The 26,373-nt window shown below is 41.1% G+C and overlaps 1 protein-coding gene across 1 annotated transcript in view; it reads right to left on the reverse strand.

Moving 5' to 3' along the window:
• LOC124613253 (putative protein tag-52) overlaps nt 1-26,373 on the reverse strand; it is a 153,885-nt gene that overhangs the window by 36,887 nt on the left and 90,625 nt on the right. Inside the window, exons 5-7 of the mRNA XM_047141943.1 lie at nt 20,256-20,419; nt 13,240-13,509; nt 8,818-8,949 (exon numbers count right to left, since the gene is read on the reverse strand). Of these exons, the coding sequence (XP_046997899.1) occupies nt 8,818-8,949; nt 13,240-13,509; nt 20,256-20,419 (566 nt within the window). The remainder of the gene's footprint in view (nt 1-8,817; nt 8,950-13,239; nt 13,510-20,255; nt 20,420-26,373) is intronic.

The raw sequence follows: 26,373 nt of genomic DNA on the forward strand, positions 1-26,373 counted from the left end.
ACACAATACGTTTGCCAGTGGTCATTCCTACACAGAAAGCTGTGCAATGAAAATGTCAGTTTACCAACAATATGCATCGTTTCACATGTTGCTCTGTCTTTGATGATGTAGGATTTACCAGTGATGGGGCTGAAGTAAATAGTGACTGGCAGGTGCATGGATTAAGTATTACAGTGGGAATGATTTAAGACTTAGCAACCTAGGAGTAGATACAAAGATCTGGGAATGTCATCTTGTCTGACAAAGATGTTTTAGAGATTAGGAGGGTGTCTGAAGGCAACAGTGGATGGTGTGAGAACAATGCCAAGTTAAGATGATCTCATTCTATGGATCGAGTTGAGAATGTCATAGTCTAGATGGAGTAATGCATGTTGCCACCTGATGTCTGGGTGGTACTGGTTGACAAGGAGTGTGCTTTTGAGTTTTTTGGAGGTGAGAGCTATATTTGTCAAGGAGTGAGAGGAAGATGCTGCTGAGTTGAGTAGGCACAGGTAGTGTAGGCTACCAGCCAGATGCTTTGCACGCATTCCGTACATGCATGAGCCGCTTGGCTGACAGTGCTGGCAAGTATTCAGCCAGGGCAGTATGGTCATGTACACCACTGCCTGACTGCCTGTGTATCAGCTGTTTGGCCACACCTGCTCACCTGTGCCCATAGGCTGGAACAGCCCATCCTACAGCATTACTCAAGGGACCTAAGTACCTGTTACAAAATACGGATGATATCCATCTCATCTAGTGGTAATTTTCCTGAACTACGGAGTCGGGAACTTTTTCTCTGACATTGTCCAAGCACAGTATTTAATACGTATCTAATTGTGTACCACAGATGTGTATATAGACTCTTTGGCCCAGCTGTCAGTTCAATGTTTACTTTTTGTGACAACAGTGTCCAATGTGACACGGAAATAGCATCATTCAACATCTGACAGGTGTAACATGTACACATAACAACCTCTATTCTGTTAGGTAGGGGAGATGTCACATTGTTTCGTAATTGTGTACACGTGGTTATAATTAGCTTTTGAATATTTACACGGTTCTGTGTTGTCTAGATCAACATCAATTTTGACACCATAGAGAATTTATAATTGACATGCATGCCATTTGATTTAGAGGCATATATTATGTAAGTAAACTTACGTTTCCATTGTTATGCATACAAATGATTTTGTGTTGCACAAATTGATATGCAGGCAACTGTTTGTTTCTCCTCTGCATCAATGCCCCTGACTATGAGCTCTATGCCTGACTACTGCTATGAAAATCTAACATTTCATGTGCAGTTCGTGGTGTTAACAAGATGTCTTTTACCTCCAACATATTCTTGCATCTCGACACCAATCTAGGCTTATGTGTTGTTAACAACTCCCTCCCTGGAACCATCCATTTACATTTTTTCATTGGTAGGATTTCTTTACTTACCAAACTTCTCATTCTATTTCTTTCCCTCTTCCTCTATCCTTCTTTCCTCACTGAAGAAGAAACTACCAATTCTGAAGGCTTAGAATGGTTTTTTGACTTTTCAAAGTGTCTGTCAGTAGTTCTGGATTTTGGTTTCATGAAAGTAAGGACTGGGCAGCCATTCTGTCACCTTTTAATTTTACAGTCAGCTCAAGAAATTCTTCTTTTGACATAATTATGAGGGGGGGGGGGGGGGGCAAAGAGAGTGAAAGACAGTTAGCAGTTTACATCTGGGCAACAATTACCTAATAAATAGAAAACTACTTCACAGGACAGGTTTTTCTAAATTCTTATCATCAGAAAATAATCTATGTTTTGCTGATTACTATAGCTTAGTCAGTTTTGCCACAGAAATTTGGGAGAAGAACATGACATTAAAATCAGATAGTACAATGTGATCTACACATTCTGACCCTGCTGGAACATCCACTACAAACCTTCCTGATTGCAGAAATGTGTTTGATTTTATCTAATACACAATGACTTGAAAGTTAATTAAAATTAAAAATTTCACTGCTTATACTAGAATGTAGCAATGAAGAATACTGCTTCAGTTTTGTTTCAAATAAGTAGAACCCGATTACATTACATTTAGAAATGCATAAAAATTACTTAGAGGTAAAAAGAAATGTACGCTTATTACTCTATATTTTACTAACCATAGTTATGACTATAAACTTTATGAACTAAGCTTATTGTAATAATGGTTGATATTTTTGTACTGCTTCAGTTTTCGTGTTTTTTGGTAATCATACAAAAATATGCATAGAGGAATGACTAAATGGCAACAAAAGGCAAAGTCAGTTTAACATAGACTTTTAAATTTAACTGGATGCATAAAAAAAAACGAACTCACCAAGTGGCAGGAAGAGAAAATACTTACAAAGGTTTCTTTAACCTTTACATGCGTGTTCTGACACCATCTGGTGAGTAGATTTTTTCATCTACTCAACGGAATGTAGTCAAATTAATCAGGTGATGCTGAGTGAATTGGATTAGGAAATGAGACATTTGAAAGAAGGAAATGAGTTTTGCTATTTGGGAAGCAAAGTAACTGATGATGGTCAAAGTAGGGAGGATATAAGATGCAGGATGGAATGGGCGCACGTGCGCGCTCTTACGTGCACTTCTACATCTACATCTACTTCTACATTTACACTCTGCAAGCCACTCAACGGTGTGTGGCGGAGGGCACTTTACGTGCCACTGTCATTACCTCCCTTTTGAGTTCCAGTCGCGTATGGTTCGCAGGAAGAATGACTGCCGGAAAGCCTCCGTGCGCACTCGAATCTCTCTAATTTTATTTGTGATCTCCTCAGCAGGTATAAGTAGGGGGAAGCAATATATTCGATACCTCATCCAGAAACGCACCCTCTCGAAACCTGGACAACAAGCTACACCGCGATGCAAAGCGCCTCTCTTGCAGAGTCTGCCACTTGAGTTTGTTAAACATCTCCGTAACGCTATCACGCTTACCAAATAACCCTGTGACGAAACGCGCCGCTCTTCTTTGGATCTTCTCTATCTCCTCCGTCAACCCGATCTGGTACTGATCCCACACTGATGAGCAATACTCAAGTATAGGTCGAACGAGTGTTTTGTAAGCCACCTCCTTTGTTGATGGACTACATTTTCTAAGGACTCTCCCAATGAATCTCAACCTGGTACCTGCCTTACCAACAATTAATTTTATATAATCATTCCACTTCAAATCATTCCTCACGCATACTCCTAGATATTTTACAGAAGTAACTGCTACCAGTGTTTGTTCCGCTATCATATAATCATACAATAAAGGATCCTTCTTTCTATGTATTTGCAATACATTACATTTGTCTATATTAAAGGTCAGTTGCCACTCCCTGCACCAAGTGCCTATCTGCTGCAGATCTTCCTGCATTTCGCTACAGTTTTCTAATGCTGCAACTTCTCTGTATACTACAGCATCATCCGCGAAAAGCCGCATGGAACTTCTGACACTATCTACTAAGTCATTTATATATATATTGTGAAAAGCAATGGTCCCATAACACTCCCCTGTGGCACGCCACAGGTTACTTTAACGTCTGTAGACGTCTCTCCATTGAAAACAACATGCTGTGTTCTGTTTGCTAAAAACTCTTCAATCCAGCCACACAGCTGGTCTGATATTCCATAGGCTCTTACTTTGTATATCAGGCGACAGTGCGGAACTGTATCGAACGCCTTCCAGAAGTCAAGGAAAATAGCATCTATCTGGGAGCCTGTATCTAATATTTTCTGGGTCTCATGAACAAATCAAGCGAGTTGGGTCTCACACGATCGCTGTTTCCGGAATCCATGTTGATTCCTACAGAGTAGATTCTGGGTTTCCAGGAACGACGTGATATGCGAGCAAAAAACATGTTCTAAAATTCTACAACAGATCGACGTCAGAGATATAGGTCTATAGTTTTGCGCATCTGCCCGACGACCCTTCTTGAAGACTGGGACTACATGTGCTCTTTTTCAATCATTTGGAGCCTTCTGTTCCTCTAAAGACTAGTCTGAAATCTGCCTTCTATTACTCTTGCTAAACAGATAAACCTTCTTCCTTTTTTTTATATTCCTATTTACTTCCATATTCAGGGATTGCTGCAATGGCCTTATGATCACTGATTCCCTGTTCTGCGCTTACAGAGTCGAAAAGTTCGGGTCTGTTTGTTATCAGTAGGTCCAAGATGTTATCTCCATGAGTAGGTTCTCTGTTTAATTGCTCGAGGTAATTTTCGGATAGTGCACTCAGTATAATGTAACTCGATGCTCTGTCCCTACCACCCACCCTAAACATCTGAGTGTCCCAGTCTATATCTGGTAAATTGAAATCTCCACCTAAGACTATAACATATTGAGAAAATTTATGTGAAATGTGTTCCAGATTTTCTCTCAGTTGATCTGCTACTAATGCTGCTGAGTCGGGAGGTCGGCAAAAGGAGCCAATTATTAACCTAGCTCGGTTGTTGAGTGTAACCTCCACCCATAATAATTCACAGGAACTATCCACTTCTACTTCACTACAGGATAAACTACCACTAACAGCGACAAACACGCCACCACCGGTTGCATCTATCCTTTCTAAACACCGTCTGTGCCTTTGTAAAAATTTCGGCAGAATTTATCTCTGGCTTCAGCCAGCTTTCCATACCTATAACGATTTCAGCTTCGGTGCTTTCTATCAGCGCTTGAAGTTCTGGTATTTTACCAATGCAGCTTCAACAGTTTACAATTACCATACCGATTGCTGCTTGGTCCCCGCATGTCCTGACTTTGCCCCGCAGCCTTTGAGGCTGTTGCCCTTTCAGTACTTGCCTGAGGCCATCTAACCTAAAAAACCGCCCAGTCCACACCACACAGCCCCTGCTGCCCGCTGGGTGTAGTGGACTCCTGATCTATCCAGCGGAACCCGAAACCTCACCACCCTATGGCGCAAGTCGAGTAATCTGCAGCCCTTACGGTTGCAGAACTGTCTCAGCCTCTGTTTCAGACCCTCCACTTGGCTCTGTACCTCAGAACGTGTCCTACTAGCTGATCCCTTCTTTGGGTCAGGTTGTACCACAAATTCCTCTTCTCCTCAATGCTATTGAATAACTCCTAATTAGTTACATGATCTACCCACCTTATCTTCAGCATTCTTCTGTAGCACCATAGTTCAAAAGCTTCTATTCTCTTCTTGTCTAAACTATTTATTATCCATGTTTCACTTCCATCCATGGCTACACCCCAAAAAACATACTTCTAGAAAGGACTTCCTGACGCTTAAATCTGTACTTGACATTAACAAATTTCTCTTCTTCAGAAACACTTTTCTTGCCATTGCCAGTTTGCATTTTATATCCTCCCTACTTTGACCATCATCAGTTATTTTGCTTCCCAAACAGCAAGACTCATCTACTACTTCAAGTGTCTCATTTCCTAATCTAATTACCAGCACCACCTGATTCAATTTGGCTACATTCCATTATCCTCATTTTGCTTTTGTTGATGTTCATCTTATATCCTCCTTTCAAGATATTGTCCATTCCATCCAACTGCTCTTCCAAGTCCTTTGCTGTCTCTGCCAAAACTGCAATGTCATGGGCAAACCTCAAAGTTTTTATTTCTTCTTTCAGGACTTTAATTCCTACTCCAAATTTTTCTTTTGTTTTCTTTACTACTTGCTCAATATCCAGATTGAACAACATTAGAGATAGGCGATAATCCTCTCACTCCCTTCCCCACCATTGCTTCCCTTTCATGCCCCTCGACTCTTACAACAGCCATCTGGTTTTGGCAAAAATTGTATATAGCCTTTTGCTCCCTGTATTTTACCCCTTCCACATTTAGAATTTGAAAGAGAGTATTCCAGTCAACTTTGTCAAAAGCTTTCTCTACGTCTACAAATGCTATAAATGTAGATTTTCCTTTCATTAACCTATCTTCTATGAGAAGTCGTAGGGTCAGTATTGCCTCTCATATTCCTATAGCTCTCCGGATTCCAAACTGATCTCCCCTGAGGTCTGCTTCTATGAGTTTTTCCATTCTGTAAATGACTTATTAAACTGATAGTTTGGTAATTTGACACATGCTTTCTTTGGAACTAGGATTATTGTATTCTTCTTTACGTCTGAGAGTATTTCGATTGTCTTGGAAATCTTGCTCACCAGATGGAAGAGTTTTGTCATGACTGCCTTCCCAAGGCTATCAGTAACTCTAACGGAATATTGTCTACTCTCCGGGTCTTGTTTTGACTTAGGCCTTTGAGTGCTTTGTCAAATTCTTCACACAGTACCATATCTCCCTTCTCATCTTCCTCTATGTGCTCTTTCATTTCCGTAATATTGCACTCAAGTGCATCTCCCTTGTATAGATCTTCTATATACTCCTTCCACCTTTCTGCTTTCCCTTCTTTGCTATGTACTGGTTTTCCATCTGAGCTCTTGATATTCATACAGGTCATTCTCTTTTCTCCAAAGGTCTCTTTAATTTTCATGTAGGCAGTATCTATCTTACCCCCAGTTGCTGTTACATCCTTACATTTGTCTTCTAGCCATTCCTGCTTAGCCATTTTGCACTTTAGATTAGATTAGATTAATACTTGTTCCATAGATCATGAATACGACACTTCGTAATTATGTGGAACGTGTCAGGTTAATAAAAGGTGTCTATACAAGATATTAAATTAGTCAAAATATTACATGACACTCAATATTTTTAATTTATTTATTTATTTATTTTTTTTTTTTTTTTGTGGGGGTTACGAAATTACCCACTTACTATATCCAAAAATTCATCTAATGAGTAGATGGAGTTGCCATTAAGAAATTCTTTGAATTTCCTTTTAAATGCTATATGGCTATCTGTCAGACTTTTGATGCTATTAGGTAAGTGACCAAAGACTTTTGTGGCAGCATAATTTACCCCCTTCTGAGCCAAAGTTAGATTTAACCTAGAGTAGTGAAGATCATCCTTTCTCCTAGTGTTTTAGCCATGTACACTGCAATTACTTTTGAATTCGTTCGGATTGTTAATAACAAATTTCATAAGTGAATATATATTATCGTGAGGCTACAGTGAAGATTTCTAGCTCTTTAAATAAGTGTCTGAAGGATGATCTTGGATGAGCTCCAGCAATTATTCTGATTACACGCTTTTGTGCAATGAACACTCTTTTACTCAATGATGAGTTACCCCAGAATATGATGCCATACGAAAGCAGAGAATGAAAATAGGCGTGGTAAGCTAATTTACTCAGATGTATATCGCCAAAATTTGCAATGACCGTAATAGCATAAGTAGCTGAACTCAAACGTTTCAGCAGATCCTTAGTGTGTTTTTTCCAGTTCAACCCCTCATCAATGCATACACCTAGAAATTTTGAATATTCTACCTTAGCTACCGATTTCTGATCGAAGTCTATATTTATTAATGGGGTCATTCCATTTACTGTGTGGAACTGTATATACTGTGTTTTGTCAAAGTTTAATAAGAGCCCATTTGCAGAGAACCACTTAATGATTTTCTGAAAAACATCATTTACAATTTCACCTGTTAATTCTTGTCTGTCGGGTGTGATAGCTATACTTGTGTCATCGGCAAAAAGTACCTGCTTTGCATCTTCGTGAATATAGAATGGCAAGTCATTAATATATATTAAGAACAGCAGAGGACCCAAGACCGAACCTTGCGGCACCCCATCCTTGATTGTTCCCCAGTTTGAGAAATCAACAGTTTTTTGTATATTATGGGAACTGCTTATTTCAACTTTCTGCACTCTTCCAGTTAGATATGATTTAAACCATCTGAGCACTGTCCTATTCATACCACAGTACTTGAGCTTATCTAGAAGTATTCCATGATTTACACAATCAAAAGCCTTTGATAGATCACAAAAAATCCCAACGGGTGACTACCGGTTACTCAGAGCATTTAATATTTCATTAGTGAAAGTATATATAGCATTTTCCATTGACAAACCCTTCTGGAAACCAAACTGACATCTTGTTAAAACTTTATTTTTACAAAGGTGTGAAGCTACTCTACAATACATTACTTTTTCAAGAATTTTAGATAAGGCAGTCAGAAGAGAGATTGGGTGGTAGTTGTTGACATCAGTCGTATCCCCTTTTTTATGCAGTGGTTTAACAATGGCATACTTCAGTCTATCTGCGAAAATGCCCTGCTTCAGAGAGCTATTGCATATGTGGCTAAGAATCCCACTTGTTTCTTGGGAACAAGCCTTTATTATCTTCCTAATTTCAGAAGGAGAGGTGGGTGGAATTTCAATTGTATCAAATCTCGTTTTTTACATGTTTGTATTTCCTTTCGCCTACTTCATTTATTGCATTTTTATATTTTCTCCTTTCACTGATAAAATTCAATATCTCCTATGTTACCGAAGGATTTCTACTAACCCCCATCTTTTTACCTACTTGCTCCTCTGCTGCCTTCACTATTTCATCTCTCAAAGCTGCTCATTCTTCTTCTATATTCCTTTCCGCTGTTGTTGTCAATCGTTCCTTAATGCTCCTGCTAAAACCCTCTATAACCTCTGGTTCTTTCAGTTTATCCAGACCCTCTGTCATATCCTTAGATTTCTACCTTTCTGGAGTTTCTTCAGTTCATAAACAATAAATTGTGATCACAGTCCACACCTGCCCCTGGAAATGTCTAATAATTTAAAACCTGATTCATAAATCTCTGTCTAACCATTATATAATCAATCTGAAATCTTCTGATGTCTCCAGGTCACTTCTACGCATACAGCCTTCTCTCATGATTCTTAAATCAAGTGTTAGCTATGATCAGATTATGCTCTATGCAAAACAAATATTACAAATGAGAAAACTCAGTACATACCTTCTCACATCGTTTTCTCTTCCTTGTTACTCTTTCAGAAGAATTATGGTTCATTTCTCGCAAAATATCAAATCTTCGCATTGGTCTCCGGGAACTACTGTCCTTTCGCAATGTCTGCCGGTTCTCGTGGTACTGAAAGATATTTCAAGAAAATTATTAATCTAAAAATTGATAAAGAAAGTAATTTTGAAATTCATTGCATGTGAAAATTGTAAACTTTTATGATTTTCGTTTCTCTTGTTCTTTTTGTAGCATCTGAGTACTTCAAGCACCTAATAGAATAAGCCTTCAGAGGTTAAAAAATCAGAGCTGAAATATTTACCACAGATATTTTACAAGCTGGTATGTCCTTGAAACAATTTTAAACAGTTTTCAAGTATAAGTGTGCAATAGTAAACATGCAGCAACAGTGGAAGGTAACATTGATCTAGAAAAATTTTTCAGAACAATTTAGTGATCCCACCCACATCTGCAGTAGGACTTCTTTATTTTATTGCTTTGAATAATGCAATTATTGACAGTAAAAACGCAGAACTAAAATTCTTTACGAGTTAATTTTTGAAGTACTGACGGACCACTGATATGTAATCACTAAAATTCTCTGACATCAAAACACTGAACAGCAATTAATAGTTAATTTGTAACTTTATCAGCAATTCTTTAATCTGCAAACTCTTACCTCTCTTGTCACTATACCCTTCAATTATCCCATGTTGTACCAGGTCATTGTGAAACAACCTTAAACATATTACAAAACCTTGCAAAAACTGCTCTTCAATTACTGCTGTATTTACCTGAGTATAAGACGAGATTTTTTTTCCAAATACGGAGTTGTCTTATTTACGCAGCTATTGCTGCTGAGGTCAAAGTTTTTACATTGTTTAATAGATTAAGATAAGGATCATCTTATATTTACAGATTAAGCTTTGGCTATTGAGGTTTTGTACAAATTAATTTGAACAATCCCGAAGGGTAGGACATATCAAACAATATTTGAATTCCGATAGGCTCAAGATTTCCCGATAGACTGAAGCACTCGATACAGTATCGATATTGCTCGAACAATCACTTGACATCTGACTCTCAGCATAGTGCAAGGGATAAGCAAGAAACTACGAAATAGTCACAACAACAATGTAATGTTCTGCTTAAAAATTTACAATTTTTTGAAAACAGGAGGAAATAACATTTAATTCTATCAGCTCAAAACTTTTGTTGTATTTGAACAGGACTGCAATAAACATTAACAACAACAATGTAGGAAAAGATAGACTGCTACTAACCATAAAGAAGACGTGTCAAGTTGCAGACAGGCACAATAAAAAGTGTCTTTTAATTGTGCCTGTCTGCATCTTAACATGTCTACCTGGAGCTTCCACTGCAGTAAATGTTCTCATACATGTATGGACACCGTATACACTTTTATGCTGCTTTTTAAGTAAAGGTAACATTCAAAGATGAAAATCCTGTCCTTCAAAAATTGTTACTCGATTCTGAACCCGACTAGTATTTTATTTGGTTGTGACAAACTACTGATTTACCAAGTGGGTTGCAAATGAGAAATTCAGTTGCTGTACACGTTGGAATACCAGCCTTTGATCAGCTTTAGAACAAGATGATGACATTCAGATGAAACAAGAAGGAAAATTAATCCAGAATGAAATGTCTACCTAATGAAATAAATCATACTGAATTAATACAGAATGAAATGTCCAACTAATGAAATAAATCATACTGAACTGACTGTAATCGTTGCTGCAAGAATAAATTACAGTGGAAAGACCTGTTGTGGAGATATGCAAACAGATGTCACTGCATTGCACGATGAGGGTACGATCGATAACTACGATCTTTTACTTATGTATTATTTGCAGTTTGTACTGCACCCTAGAGGATATTGCCATTCACATTTCACTGTTTGGAAAATTGGAAGGGGGACAGTGACTCATCTCAGCTGAGAACTATGAGTGCGGGAAGGGAAGTACAGAGCAGGTAGATATTTCATCATGCAGTGAAATGTGGGGACGTATACTGCATACTTTGGTTTTTTATGAACATCTACCATGTTTAAACTGCAATTTTCCTGGACCAATTTGCACTCAGAATCGAATTTACTTGGAAACTGGATCAATAGCCAGCAATAGGATACATGTCTCCAGAAGATGCTGAAGTCTGTGTGGAAGCCAGTGATTTACTTACACAAAGCAACATCCAAAGCATGGATTTAGAAAAGCTCAGAAACTGAAGACACACATTTCAAGAAGTTAACAAAACAGGACAAGTCTCTTTAACAACAACAACAACAACAACAAAAAGAGTTAGTGGGGCATATACAGTTACTAATAGATGCCACAGAGCATTGGAAATGATGTGACATGCTTTGTACGAGGTTCATGGTTGAATATTGTATAGGGAATGTGCAAGTTTCATGGTCCATAAGTATTAGTATTAGCTTTCAGTTGTAAAGGAGATAAGATTAAATTGTAACAATTTTAACTGATACCAGTGGTGTACACTATGGGAGTGTGGAAGCAAAGATCAATGCTTGACATTTATAGGGAACAAGCAACAGTTCCAACTGTGGCACCAATGCCTCACGCCACCAAATGTCACTGTCTCATAACAGAATATAACTTCCCAACTCGCCATGCCATGCCATGCCATGTCATGTCTGAGTCATCTTGGAGTGTCTCTGACAGGTTCCAGGCAGTCAGTAATTCTATTCCTTATGACACTCATAGAAACAGTTTTAAAAAGTTTGACGTTTATTTACAAAATGGAGTGGTTTGAAAAGCCAGAAGATTTTATTCTATTCTGGATCAAAATAACAAAGTGATTGACACTCGAGTGTGGAAATGGTTGACACTGTTGGTTCACTATTGAGTGCTCATGTAATATGGCTGTTTCCTCAGCAACATCTATGTAGTTCAATGCAAATACATTCACATGATTCCCTTCTAATGTACATTATTGAGTTCTCTTTGAACATCACAATAGTCTGATTTTTCTGTACAGCATCCTGGATAGTTTCAGACATTATAAGTAAATTAAATGAATTACAATAATTAGGTTATTGGCATCATGTGTTATCTGCAACTATTCTTTGCTAACTGGGACTTGGAGTAGCAGAGCAAATTTCATCAATGAACAGAACAGAAAAGAAAAGAAAAGACAGCATGACAAAGTTCGTTCTCCGACTGGTTTTCACTTTGGCAGCTGTAATGTAAAGGACTAGCTGTCAACCACTTTGTTATTCTCATCCAAGTATATAAGTACATGATAGAAATTTGGAAACAGCTGAGCAGAGGTCTGGAAGTGCCCTTGATGATTGCTGATATGATTCAATTTTTCCCTCTATGTATTTTGGGCATGCTCTATAGGATTTAGACACTGATATCACTTTATGCAGCCCATGCAGAGGATATTTTCACCAGTGAGACCATCATGCACCAGAGCAGTGCAGTTCGGGTGGACATTACCATCGCTGAAGAGGCATTTTGGATCAAGAGCAAATATGGAAAGTTGTATGTGTGGTTGTAGTACCTCCTGTCTGTACTTGTGGGTTTCAGCAGCAGTCCTTTGATCACCAATCAAGCTTCAAATCTCTATACACACATCTAACACATTGCCTCTCCACATAAAACAGAGGTATCTTTGCACTTTCACATGACCGACACACTCTGACAGACCTCTGACATACAGATGAAACAGTTAGTCACAACATTGCTGCTTGTAAGGCAACTGTAAGCTATGTAGGTTTAGTTGGACCTATGCAGCTAAGTCTAGATGCTGTTTCTTGTTGTGGAATGATTATTTTTGGTTGAAATTTTCGTGCCCTGTATGCAATGCATCCTGTTTATCTCAGCCAGGACCAAAGACTTGAAATAACACATTGTGGCAGATTCATCACTGCTGAGAGTGCAACCTGCAAGTGACCTCCTTCACAGGTTTTTGAAGATTTTTCTATGGTAAATAGGGTCCAAACGGTGTTGTAGGGATATGAATTTTTCCAAGAAAATACACTGTGTTGTGACACACGTACAAACAAGACTGAGACATTATGGATGTCAAGCACTGTTTCCTATTGTCCTTGAACCAAGCTTCTATTCAAAACACAGTTTGTTATTTTCCAATACAGCTAACATAATTTTGATTTGTGGCAAAATTTTGAGATGTTTACGACTACTTTTCTGTTTATTCTTTCCATTTCTCCTGTTCCATACAATGCTTAATTTTTGGACAGTAGTGAAACAAAATGATGCATAACAAGTGAAAAACATCATTAATCTTATCAAAGTTGTGGATAAATGTTATCAGTACACTATTGGGGAAGTGAAGTCTAGTCATTTAGCATTTGGGAGCCAGGAGTTTGGAAAAAGATGTGCATGTTGTACAAGCTAAACAGCAGGGATTTTACAGTACCTGTTTAAGTGCTTCGCTGATGGCAGAGATCCACAGTTCTCCTTCTTGCATAGTTACAGTGTAAACCAAGATTGTTACACCATGGCATGTGATCTTGAACATTCCTTTACTCAAGATCTCTGCGACGGTGCACTTCTTTAAAGGTAGTACACAACAGCACTTCAATGAATTAGATTCCGAAGTATTAGGCCGTTTTATTTTGCAGTACATTAGCATATCATTGAACAGAATAAAGTATCGTGGATGAGCACTTTTTCCTTGAGGAGAAACCTGAAACCAAAATCAGAACATTTACTTTCTCATTAGCTCTTGTTATTATGAAGTGTGGAACATAATTATCTTAATGTTATTAGTAGCTACTTGACCCTGTTGCTTGGATCAGAAATGATTTATTCCTTGCTGCATATGTACTCTTTTTAAGTATTCATGGATGAGTGTTTGTTCATTTAACACATCAACAAAATCACGGGCAAAAATAAGAATGCCTGACATACATATAAAACTAAGCAAGAGATGAAACATGCAGTGTGCAAAAGAACCACACAAAAAGTTTTTTTTTTTTTTTTTCTTGTATAGTAATGTCTTTGTGATATATTCAGTGCTGAGGAAGCATTATTTTGACAAACATTATTAACTGGAATATTTCCTCTGTATGCTGTTCTGCAGCTACAAATTGTATGAAATGCATTGTAATGATAATCCAGCACAGCTGCTCTGATGAACTATTATTATAATGAATTTCTCACTGTTTGGTTTTGCATAAACAAAGTTACTTCAAATTTTGAAAACATTTAATTCATCTAGTTCTGTAACATAATATATTTATCACTGATATACTAATGATGAACAAAGGAGACAAGGAACAACAAAAATTTCACTGTTTTTTTGGGGTATATACTAAGGAGAACATAAGTTGGAAAACCCACAGAGCAGATCAAAAATTAGATTCAGTGACTTGTCACAATAAGAATTTATCCACTCCTTGAGTATGGGGCAATATTTTAGAGTACCACAACACTAAGGAAAGGCACGTGCGTGTGTGTGTGTGTGTGTGTGTGTGTGTGTGTGTGTGTGTGTGTGTGTGCACTGTTCCATAGATACTCACAGGAAAGAGCCTCAATTAGTTCAAAGATAACTGCACTGTTGGGGACAGTTCTCATCTGGCGTGGCAAATGGAATAAATTGGTGTATTATATGACTCAACATTACTTTATGTCACCTGGGATGGAGATTTAAGGTTTCAGCTGGTTTCAAAGGCCTTTTTACAGAAAATGATTGGCTGGTTGGTTAATTGATTTGGAGGAGGAGGCCAACAGCAAAGTCATTGGTCCGATGGTATAGGATGGCAGAAATCAATGGAGGAACAACAAAGACAGCACAGTCCAGTCAACGGGAAAGGATAACGTTCAAACAAAGAGGAAAAAGGGATGGCAGGGCAGCAGGAATAGGAGAGATCAGCACGGGGTGGGTACAAATGGATAGAGCAGGGATGTCCCAGGAATGCACGGTGGGGCACCAGCATTGCTGCCAAACCATCCTGACACTCACACCATACCATGCCATTATCACGATACAATGGACACAACACCAGGGAAGAAGACACAAGAAAAGGGGGAAACAAAGCAGCACAAAAGACCAGACAAAATGTAGGGAAAAGGTGGGGAGAGCCAGGCCATTACGGAGGCGAGACCAAGGCCCCCACAAACAAAGCCAATGCTACTAACGGACTCAAATTCCAGAGTAATATTAAAGGACTTATAGCTGAGAGTACAAACCACTTTCATGAAGAAAAAATGAAGACAGACATAACCAAGCGAGGGTAGTCTGCTAACACCCGACACAAGGAAGTTGGGAAGGCATATTTAATGTGAATGGTCAAAAGGTGGTAGCAGTCCTACCACGAGCGGAGCCCCGCAACACAAAGGGAGGCTGGCTCAGTGCTGAGTAAAAGCCCACGGGTCAACCTAGTATGGACAATACGGCGATGGTAGAGGATGACAGATTCTCCCTGTGAGAGGCAGAGGGAAGAACGCCACTTGGTAAGAGTGTCCTTGATGGCGCGAAGTTTATTAGAGAGGGGGGGGGGGAGCCTCCCGGGGTCAAAAAGGGATCTGATGTAACACCTCAAACTTGCATATGGAGGAGCCACGGAGAAAGGGGGGGGGGGGGGGGGGCGATGGCAGATGCCTCCTTCCTCTCCCCCAGTCAGTACATTACTCGTGATACCTACATGGTCATGAACCCAAAGGAAGTGGACCGAATAAGCAGCATCACTGAGACCTGTGAGAAGGTCATGGATGGCAGAGACCAAGGGATGGCAGGAAAAACACCTAGCAATAGCCTGAAGACCACTCATTGAGTCCGTACATAACAAAACTTGGGTGAGGAAGGACTGTTTAATAACAGATGACCACCAGTCCATAGTAAACAACTCGCTCTTGACAGGCAAGAGATGGTGATTTTGTGCCAATGAAAGATGTGAAGGTATGTCCCACACAATCAGTGGATTTAGAGCCAAGGGGTATAAAAAAAAAATTGGTAACCTCAAACTCCCTTAAGAGCATTTGGAACAAACAACAGAACACCATTGGAGCAATGGAGGCTTTTGGATCCCAGAAGAGATCAATCCAAATCTGTGGTCGAGGAACTAACCGAGGGGTAGGGGTGGGGGGTCTGGACAGAACGTGAGAAAGAGGACAAGGAGGGGAGCCAGTAAACACACCCGAGGGGGGCAGTGAGCAAGTGACGCCCCGAAGCGCAAAAAGAATAGAATATGAGGATGAGTTGGGGAAGAGCAGACAGTGATGGCATAGGAAACCTGGAGCTGGGACAACTCAATTTAAAAACGAAGGATCCCAGCATCAACCAGAACACTACTGACAGGGCTCATGGGAAAGGCACTGGTGGCTAAATGGATACCACGATGGTGAACTGGGTCTACAACTGTAGTCCAGACAAGATAGAACTAATGCCTGGTAAAGGCGAAGAAGGGTTGAACATTCCACACCCCGAGAAGTGTGGGCAAGAAAGCAAAGAACACTGAGTTTATGCAAACAGTCAACCTTCTGATGACAGATATGGAGCAACCAAGTGAGCTTGTTGTCCAAAAAGAAGACCCAAGAAATGGAACTCGGGGACCACGGTCAGGTGCCGGGCATCGAGGTAGGGCTCTGAATCAGGATGAACCACAGTATGGTGAGAGAAATGCGCTACTCTCCATTTTCCTGGGTCTGCACAGAGCTGATAACACTATCAACCCAGAGTATGAATGACCGGTGGGCCAGGAACTGGCAAATAAAAATTGGGAGGGGGCCCCAAAGACCACATCCTTGGAGTGTAAGAAGGATGTGATGGCGCCAAGCTGTGTTGCAAGGCTTATGAAGATTGAAGAAGACTGTGACAAGATGGCAGTGTTGAGGAATGTCCTGCCGAACTGCAGTTTCCAATTGAAGCAGATGATCGATTGGAGACCACACCTCCCAGAAGCCACACTGGTAAGGAGATAATAGGTCCCGAGATTCAAGGACTCAACTGAGCCAACAAGCTACCAGCCATTCTAGTAATTTGGATGGGACATTGATCAGGGTGATGAGCCGGTAACTATCAAGCGATGATGGATCCTTGTCAGGCTTAAGGACAGGCATCACAATACTGTCTCTTCATCGAGGGTGGAAAATGCCTTGGAGTCAAATACTGTGAAACACCTGGAGGAGAGACTGGCGTTGTGGAGGATTGAAATGTTGAAGCAATTGGTTAGGGATGGAATCAGGGCTAGGAGCTGAATCATGGGAAGAAGAGAGGGCCAGAAGAGGCTCCATTTTGGCAAAAGGTTCACTGTAGGATTCTGCCTGATGAAGGGTAAAACGTAAGTGGAAAGCTTCTTCAGCCTTCTGCTCATGGAGGAAAAAGGCAGCTGGATAGGAGCCTGACACTGATACCATCACAAAATAGGTCACAAAGGGTTCTGTCAGAACAGATGCATTTGAACAAAGACCACTTGGAAGGGCCGAGGTTAGACCACACCCGAGATGAAGGGATAGAACAACCTAGTGACAAGACAAAGCATTCCCAACACACTAATTTACTCTGTTTGATTAAGTAACGAGCTTTAGTATGAAGACAATTGAAGGTAATAAGACTGACGAATGATGGGTGCCGCTTGAGGTGTTGCAATGCACGATGAAAATCACAGATAGTGGTGGCAATGGCCATACTCCACCACGGAACCAGCTGACAGTGAACAAGGCCTGTCATGTGGGGAATGGAAAACTGGCAGTGTGAATTATCTTATTGGACCGATCACGGATGACTTCGTCAATACAACCTGACAAAGAAGGTGGAAACATGACCTGGGAGGTATATAAAGGCCAATCAGCACAATGGGAAGCCAAGCGGGTAACCTGGTCAGCAGAAGGTGGGAAGGGAACAAGAGGATCAGGAGGAAGTGGTCACTATCACAGAGGTCATCGTGTAGTGACCAGTATAAGGAAAGAAGAAGGAGACAGGAAGAGAGTGAAAGATCAGTGGCAGAAAAAGTGCCATATGCAGAACTAAAATGAGTAGGGGAACCATCATAAAGAAGGCACAGGTCATGGTCCGCAAGAAAGTGGTCAATGAGCAGCCCCTGACTAAGGGGGTTGGGGGGTTGGGGGTGGGGGGGGGGGGGGGGGGGTGGGGGAGTTGCTGAAGGTGGTCAGTTAGGGCAGTAGATTGTAAACCATGCAAAGATTGCAAACGATGATGGCAGTGTCCAATTGGACCTGAACAGCAATCATTTCCAAACGGGTATGAAGCGGGATCCATGTACTAACAATATCTGTAAAGGAGTGAGGTGCAGACACCGATGGAAGCCTTTAAAGGGCCAATCTGGTTCTGACAGAAAGCATGGAACCCACAAAGGGTTGGTGAAAGAGCATCAGTAAAATGATATTTCTGGAGAATGACAAGCTGCTGAGTAAAAACCAGTAAGGTCGGTGGGTGGGGCAGGGTCCCATGGAGGGAGCCCCATCACTGATGAGTGCCTGAAATGGGGCACTTCTTCAGCTGGGGAGGGGGAGTGGCACGTAGAGAGGAGAGGAGAGGAGAGAGGGACGAAACTGGAGTAAGGAAGAGGGAGGAGGGGAGGGAAAGGACATAACTGAGGCAAAAGTAAAAGTCACTGACACAGGGTGAAGTCTGTCAAATTTCTGATGTGCCTCAGTGTAAGATAAATGCTCCAGCGACTTATACTCTTGTACCTTCTTTTCTTTCTTATAGCTGGGCAATCTGGTGAGTGTGAAGAGTGATGACTGTTACAACTTACGCACATGGGTGGCAGAACACAGGGGCTCCCCTCAGATTGGTTGTCCACAGTCACCGCATAGAGTGTCCGCCATACACTGGGAAGACGTGCCTGAAATGCAAGCACTGAAAGCACTTCACAGGTGACGGGACGTACAGCTTCATGTCACACTGATAACACACAACTTTGACCTTCTGTGGCAGAGTATCCACCTTGAAAGCCAGAATAGAGGTTCCAGTATCAGTGCTGTTGCCCTTATCACCTTTCTGCACAACCAATCAAAATGAACTCCCCATTGTTCCAGATTGGGCTGGAATTCCTCATCGGTTTGAAGGATGGGATTCCTATGAAAAATGGCTCCATGGACCATATTCAAAGACTGGTGTGGTGTAATTGACACTGGGAGGTTACCAACATGATCACAAGTACAAAGAGCTGCAGGTTGGGCAGCAGACTTAGTTTTGATCAATGGGGAATCTGGCCACATATTAGTGAGAGACTCCACTTCGCCAAACTTGTCTTCATTGTTTTCCACAAAAGATAATGGTTTTGTGGTGGTGAATGTGTCCCCTTCCATCCTAGTACAGACCAGGTAGTGGGGAAAGTGTGTCACCTCAAGCTAGCGAGCCTGGCCTTCCTTCCAGGGTGTAGCCAGCAAAGAGAAGGCCACAGGATCATAAGAAGCAGCATTCAATGATCTCTTACCACTCACAGAGATAGCTGTAAAGAGAACGGCCAGATTTTTGGAGCTTGACATACTTCATTCACAAAGCATCTGGCCTGTACCACTCACTTGAATCAGAGGCTCACCACATGGGCGCTACCCAGCTACAACAACGACTGTTTGGCACAGTGGCCACTGCTGTGAGTTCTGATGCTCCAGAATGACAAGCAACCACTGCTAGGCATGGAGCATGCCTCCTAGGTATAGGGAGGCAACAGCTCAGGTATCACAACTCTGATGCCTGTGATGTCAGTGTGTTCTGACAGCCTCGTCACATGGACTGGCTACACATGCTGATGCCTTAGTGGGGTGGAGGGGGGGCTATGGCAGGGAAGGAAGAGGGAAAGGAAGAGGGTGAGGAATCCATATGATAGGGACGGAGTTCTTCCCAAACAGCTCACACTAAGGAGAGAAAATTGAGTAGTGGAGGTCAAACCTCAAAAGGGGACCAAAGGAAGGATGACAGAGAAAAGGCAAGGGAACAAAACTGCAAGGAATACAGGAAACCAACTGGATAGCCAAGTCGACATAAGTAAGAACACCGAGAGAGGAGAAGGAAGGGGCAGAGAGGGAGGAGCGAGGACAGGGAAGGAGAGACATGGGGGACGGAAATGAATTGGGGGGGGGGGGAGGAGAGGGGGGGGGGAGAGGGGGGGGGAGAGAGAGAGAGAGAGAGAGAGAGAGAGAGAGAGAGAGAGAGAGAGAGAGAGAGAGAGAGAGAGAGAGAGAGAGAGAGAAGGGGGTAGTATTTTAAATGCATGTAAAGTACACACACCCCAAGTAATTAACTAGTACAATGATGGACAAAATGAAAAGGGTTCCAGTCACTTCTTAAGTCTCATAATTAGGAAAAACATCTTATCCTGCAAAATGTAACAAGGGCAGGGTGTATTACAAGTGTAGAGTAGAGTAGAACAATTTTTATAGTCTGTAAACACTGTTAATGTCAGGCAGTTTTGAACTGAGATATTCAGTAATGAAAAGAATAAAAAGATGTGAAAATATGCTCACTTTCATAAGGAGACCTTCCTTTAGCACACGCCTGCCCGGTACAACAATTTGAGGTAATCCTCCTACCAAGCTAGTCTGCAGTCTCACCATACGCTCCATGTTCTCCTGCTCTCGCATAAGATTGTTAATGTGCTTTGCAACTTCTTCTACAGCACTCAGTGATTCTGTTGGAAATGACAGTATACCATCATTACAAATACAATTGTTTCATAAAAGTATTACATGAAACATAACACAAGACTAAGTTGCTGCAAATTTAAAGGTACAAGGGATGGAGAAGGGAGAGGGTAAGAGCAGCGGAGCGGGGGAGGGGTAGAGCGGGTGAGGGGTAGAGCGGGTGAGGGGTAGAGCGGGTGAGGGGTAGAGCGGGGGAGGGGTAGAGTGGGGGAGGGGTAGAGTGGGGGAGGGGTAGAGCGGGGGAGGGGTAGAGCGGGGGAGGGGTAGAGCGGGGGAGGGGTAGAGCGGGGGAGGGGTAGAGCGGGGGAGGGGTAGAGCGGGGGAGGGGTAGAGCGAGGGAAGGGGTAGAGCGAGGGAAGGGGTAGAGCGAGGGAAGGGGTAGAGCGAGGGAAGGGGTAGAGCGAGGGAAGGGGTAGAGCGAGGGAAGGGGTAGAGCGAGGGAAGGGGTAGAGCGAGGGAAGGGGTAGAGCGAGGGAAGGGGTAGAGCGAGGGAAGGGGTAGAGCGAGGGAAGGGGTAGAGCGGGGGAATCCACATAAGCACCACTAGTCATCAGAATTGCCGTTACTGACCACTGACAACACAAGTGATGAATTACGGCTGGATGAAGTTTTTTTTGTCATCGGTCTACTGACTGGTTTGATGCGGCCCGCCACGAATTCCTTTCCTGTGCTAACCTCTTCATCTCAACCAACGTCCTCAATTATTTGCTTGACGTATTCCAATCTCTGTCTTCCTCTACAGTTTTTGCCCTCTACAGCTCCCTCTACCACCATGGAAGTCATTCACTCATGTCTTAGCAGATGTCCTATCATCCTGTCCCTTCTCCTTATCAGTGTTTTCCACATATTCCTTTCCTCTCCGATTCTGCATAGAACCTCCTCATTCCTTACCTTATCAGTCCACCTAATTTTCAACATTCGTCTATAGCACCACATCTCAGATGCTTCGATTCTCTTCTGTTCCGGTTTTCCCACAGTCCATGTTTCACTACCATACAATGCTGTACTCCAGACGTACATCCTCAGAAATTTCTTCCTCAAATTAAGGCCGGTATTTGATATTAGTAGAATTCTCTTGGCCAGAAATGCCTTTTTTGCCATAGCAAGTCTGCTTTTGATGTCCTCCTTGCTCCGTCCATCATTGGTTATTTTACTGCCTAGGTAGCAGAATTCCTTAACTTAATTGACTTCGTGACCATCAATCCTGATGTTAAGTTTCTCGCTGTTCTCATTTCTACTACTTCTCATTACCTTCGTCTTTCTCCGATTTACTCTCAAACCATACTGTGTACTCATTAGACTGTTCATTCTGTTCAGCAGATCATTTAATTCTTCTTCACTTTCACTCAGGATAGCAATGTCATCAGCGAATCGTATCATTGATATCCTTTCACCTTGAATTTTAATTCCACTCCTGAACCTTTCTTTTATTTCCATCATTGCTTCCTCGATGTACAGATTGAAGAATAGGGGCGAAAGGCTACAGCCTTGTCTTACACCCTTCTTAATACGAGCACTTCGTTCTTGATCGTTCACTCTTATTATTCCCTCTTGGTTGTTGTACATATTGTATATGACCCGTCTCTCCCTATAGCTTACCCCTACTTTTTTCAGAATCTCGAACAGCTTGCACCATTTTATATTGTCGAACGCTTTTTCCAGGTCGACAAACCCTATGAAAGTGTCTTGAATTTTCTTTAGCCTTGCTTCCATTATTAGCCGTAACGTCAGAATTGCCTCTCTCGTCCCTTTACTTTTCCTAAAGCCAAACTGATCGTCACCTAGCGCATTCTCAATTTTCTTTTCCATTCTTCTGTATATTATTCTTGTAAGCAGCTTCGATGCATGAGCTGTTAAGCTGATTGTGCGATAATTCTTGCACTTGTCGGCTCTTGCCGTCTTCGGAACTGTGTGGATGATGCTTTTCCGAAAGTCAGATGGTATATCGCCAGACTCATATATTCTACACACCAACGTAATAGTCGTTTTGTTGCCACTTCCCCCAATGATTTTAGAAATTCAGGTGGAATGTTATCTATCCCTTCTGCCTTATTTGACCGTAAGTCCTCCAAAGCTCTTTTAAATTCCGATTCTAATACTGGATCCCCTATCTCTTCTAAATCGACTCCTGTTTCTTCTTCTATCACATCAGACAAATCTTCACTCTCATAGAGGCTTTCAATGTATTCTTTCCACCTATCTGCTCTCTCCTCTGCATTTAACAGTGGAATTCCCATTGCACTCTTAATGTTACCACCATTGCTTTTAATGTCACCAAAGGTTGTTTTGACTTTCCTGTATGCTGAGTCTGTCCTTCCGACAATCACATCTTTTTCGATGTCTTCACATTTTTCCTGCAGCCATTTTGTCTTAGCTTCCCTGCACTTCCTATTTATTTCATTCCTCAGCGACTTGTATTTCTGTATTCCTGGTACATGTTTGTACTTCCTCCTTTCATCAATCAACTGAAGTATTTCTTCTGTTACCCATGGTTTCTTCGCAGCTACCTTCTTTGTACCTATGTTTTCCTTCCCAACTTCTGTGATGGCCTTTTTTAGAGATGTCCATTCCTCTTCAACTGTACTGCCTACTGCACTATTCCTTATTGCTGTATCTATAGCGTTTGAGAACTTCAAACGTATCTCGTCATTCCTTAGTACTTCCATATCCCATTTCTTTGCGTATTGATTCTTCCTGACTAATGTCTTAAACTTCAGACTACTCTTCATCACTACTATATTGTGATCTGAGTCTATATCTGCTCCTGGGTACGCCTTAATCCAGTATCTGATTTCGGAATCTCTGTCTGACCATGATGTAATCTAATTGAAATCTTCCCGTATCTCCCGGCCTTTTCCAAGTATACTTCCTCCTCTTATGATTCTTGAACAGGGTATTCGCTATTACTAGCTGAAACTTGTTACAGAACTCAATTAGTCTTTCTCCTCTTTCATTCCTTGTCCCAAGCCCATATTCTCCTGTAACCTTTTCTTCTACTCCTTCCCCTACAACTGCATTCCAGTCACCCATGACTATTAGATTTTCGTCCCCCTTTACATACTGCATTACCCTTTCAATATCCTCATACACTGTCTCTGTCTGTTCATCTTCAGCTTGCGACGTCGGCATGTATACCTGAACTATTGTTGTCGGTGGTGGTCCGCTGTCGATTTTGATTAGAACAACCCGGTCACTGAACTGTTCACAGTAACACACCCTCTGTCCTACCTTCCTATTCATAACGAATCCTACACCTGTTATACCATTTTCTGCTGCTGTTGATATTACCCGATACTCATCTGACCAGAAATCCTTGTCTTCCTTCTACTTCACTTCACTGACCCCTACTATATCTAGATTTAGCCTTTGCATTTCCCTCTTCAGATTTTCTAGTTTCCCTACCACGTTGAAGCTTCTGACATTCCACGCCCCGACTCGTAGAACGTTATCCTTTCGTTGATTATTCAATCTTTTTCTCATGGTAACCTCCCCCTTGGCAGTCCCCTCCCGGAGATCCGAATGGGGGACTATTCCGGAATCTTTTGCCAATGGAGAGATCATCATGACACTTCTTTAATTACAGTCCACATGTCCTGTGGATACACGTTACGTGTCTTTAATGCAGTGGTTTCCATTGCCTTCTGCATCCTCATTTCGTTGATCATTGCTGATTCTTCCGCCTTTAGGGGCAATTTCCCACCCCTAGGACAAGAGAGTGCCCTGAACCTCTATCCGCTCCTCCGCCCTCTTTGACAAGGCCGTTGGCAGAATGAGGCTGACTTCTTATGCCGGAAGTCTTCGGCCGCCAATGCTGATTATATATCAAAATTTAGGCAGTGGCGGGGATCGAACCCGGGACCGAAGACGTTTTGATTATGAATCAAAGACGCTACCCCTAGACCACGAGTTACAAGAAGTTCTTTATTAATTATCAAAAAAATTATTGACTTTTTTGTGTGTCTTTTGTGATAGAGAAGTCCGAAAAATTTTGAGTCACAGCAGGCACAACAGAAAGACTTACGTTGTCTAATTCAGAAGAATTTATTTTGGCTTAAATACTTACTTGTTTAGCAGTCTTTTTGTTGTGCCTGTCTGTGACTCAACATCTCCACTACATGGTGAGTAGCAATCTATCCTATGCATAATAGTGTCGTTATTCCATTCTGGAGTTTTCATTGTTTGATTTAGTTTGAAAAATTTGTATGAAACACTGTATTAAACACTTTAGATGACTAACTGCCCTGATACCACTCACACGCTCAGCAGTGAATCTGCTTAATGTTATTATTTATACTAGATATTAAATGAATGGCTTTTTATATGCAAGTGAAGTTTAAATGTGTTAATAAAGAAAAGGAGATATTTCTTTGGCTTTTAGTGCCTGTCAATCATATCTGAAAGATACACAAAAATATATAGAATAAACAAACAAGGCTGAACTGCAAGGGTGTATTTAATACTGGAAGTCAGTTCTCTGTTTATGTGAAAAATATTGCAGATTATTTAACAGACATTAAATTTCCAAAACACATCTTATGGAAATTGATTAGAATTGAAATAAATTTTAGCCCACCAGTCCTATGTGAACAGCTGCTCTGCTTCATATTCCTAAAGTTCTGTGCAGCTCGCTCTGAAGACTTATGCATGTAAGCTACTCTTTATGGCGTATTTGAGACTAAATCATCTCTCACTCATACCTCAACTAGATATTGTCTAATTTCGCACAAGTCTGAAATGTAGCTATGGCATTTCTTTGCTTTAACTGAGGCTGGACCTAAGGCACTGACACCTTCACCAAGAGACCCAGGGTAGAAAAGAAAGCATTATTTCATTTCATGATTAATAGAATATTAAACCTTTCTTTCCAACAGAATGGAAGTAATGGAAAGTTAAACTTATAAAACATATAGTGATTAATAACGGTTATGTAGTTAATATGCTAGAAAATATGAATTACTCAACATAACACAATAGCTGCAATATTTTGGTCAACAAAATTATGGTGACAAAAGAGAATCCCAAGATACACTGATTTGTATTAGTATGATTCCATATCAGCTGTAATAGGACAGCCGGCCGAAGTGGCCGTGCGGTTAAAGGTGGTGCAGTCTGGAACCGCAAGACCGCTACGGTCGCAGGTTCGAATCCTGCCTCGGGCATGGATGTTTGTGATGTCCTTAGGTTAGTTAGGGTTAAGTAGTTCTAAGTTCTAGGGGACTAATGACCTCAGCAGTTGAGTCCCATAGTGCTCAGAGCCATTTGAACCATTTTTTGTAATAGGACAGACCTTCCAAGATATCAAAGTATGAATTAGGTTTCACATTTGTAACATAACATAAAACAGTGTGACACACTACCCAAATATTCATCTGAGTGCAAAATTGGGAATTTGCAAAATTAGTTGTGAGGGGTGTGAAAGCTTCTACGAGGAGTAGAAGTATTTACAATAGCATTAGTGATGATTTAAATACAAGACAGAACTGTAAATCTGTTAAGAGTGCTCGTCTTTGTAACAGCAATCACATAACAGTTGATATCAAAGATTCTCATAAAATTTTATGCAAGATCGAAAAAAGTAAGTAAATGGATACAGTGAAAGAGAGAAAGGCTTATAGCAAATTTTAAAAAAGCAACCGGACCTTATAATTAATGACGAGTTGATCTTAAAAATAAAACATTCCTAGATAATTTCAGAATATTTGTTACTAGTAACGTACTGTTTCCTGTCCACATCGATGGTCATACTACCTCCTTTATCACCATCAGCATGATCACCCTCCTCCTCTTCCTTGGAGTTGGCAATTTGCCTATCCCATTAACAGAGGAAGTCTCTGCCAATGTTTCCTTGGCCTTTCAGTGTCTCACTGTTCAGTTTATATGGCAAGATATAATTTTATGTATGACCACCACATAGTTGCTTAAATCTTAATTTTTGTGCACC

This window comes from Schistocerca americana, chromosome 4, assembly GCF_021461395.2.
Source record: "Schistocerca americana isolate TAMUIC-IGC-003095 chromosome 4, iqSchAmer2.1, whole genome shotgun sequence".
Taxonomy (NCBI): Eukaryota; Metazoa; Arthropoda; class Insecta; order Orthoptera; family Acrididae; genus Schistocerca; species Schistocerca americana.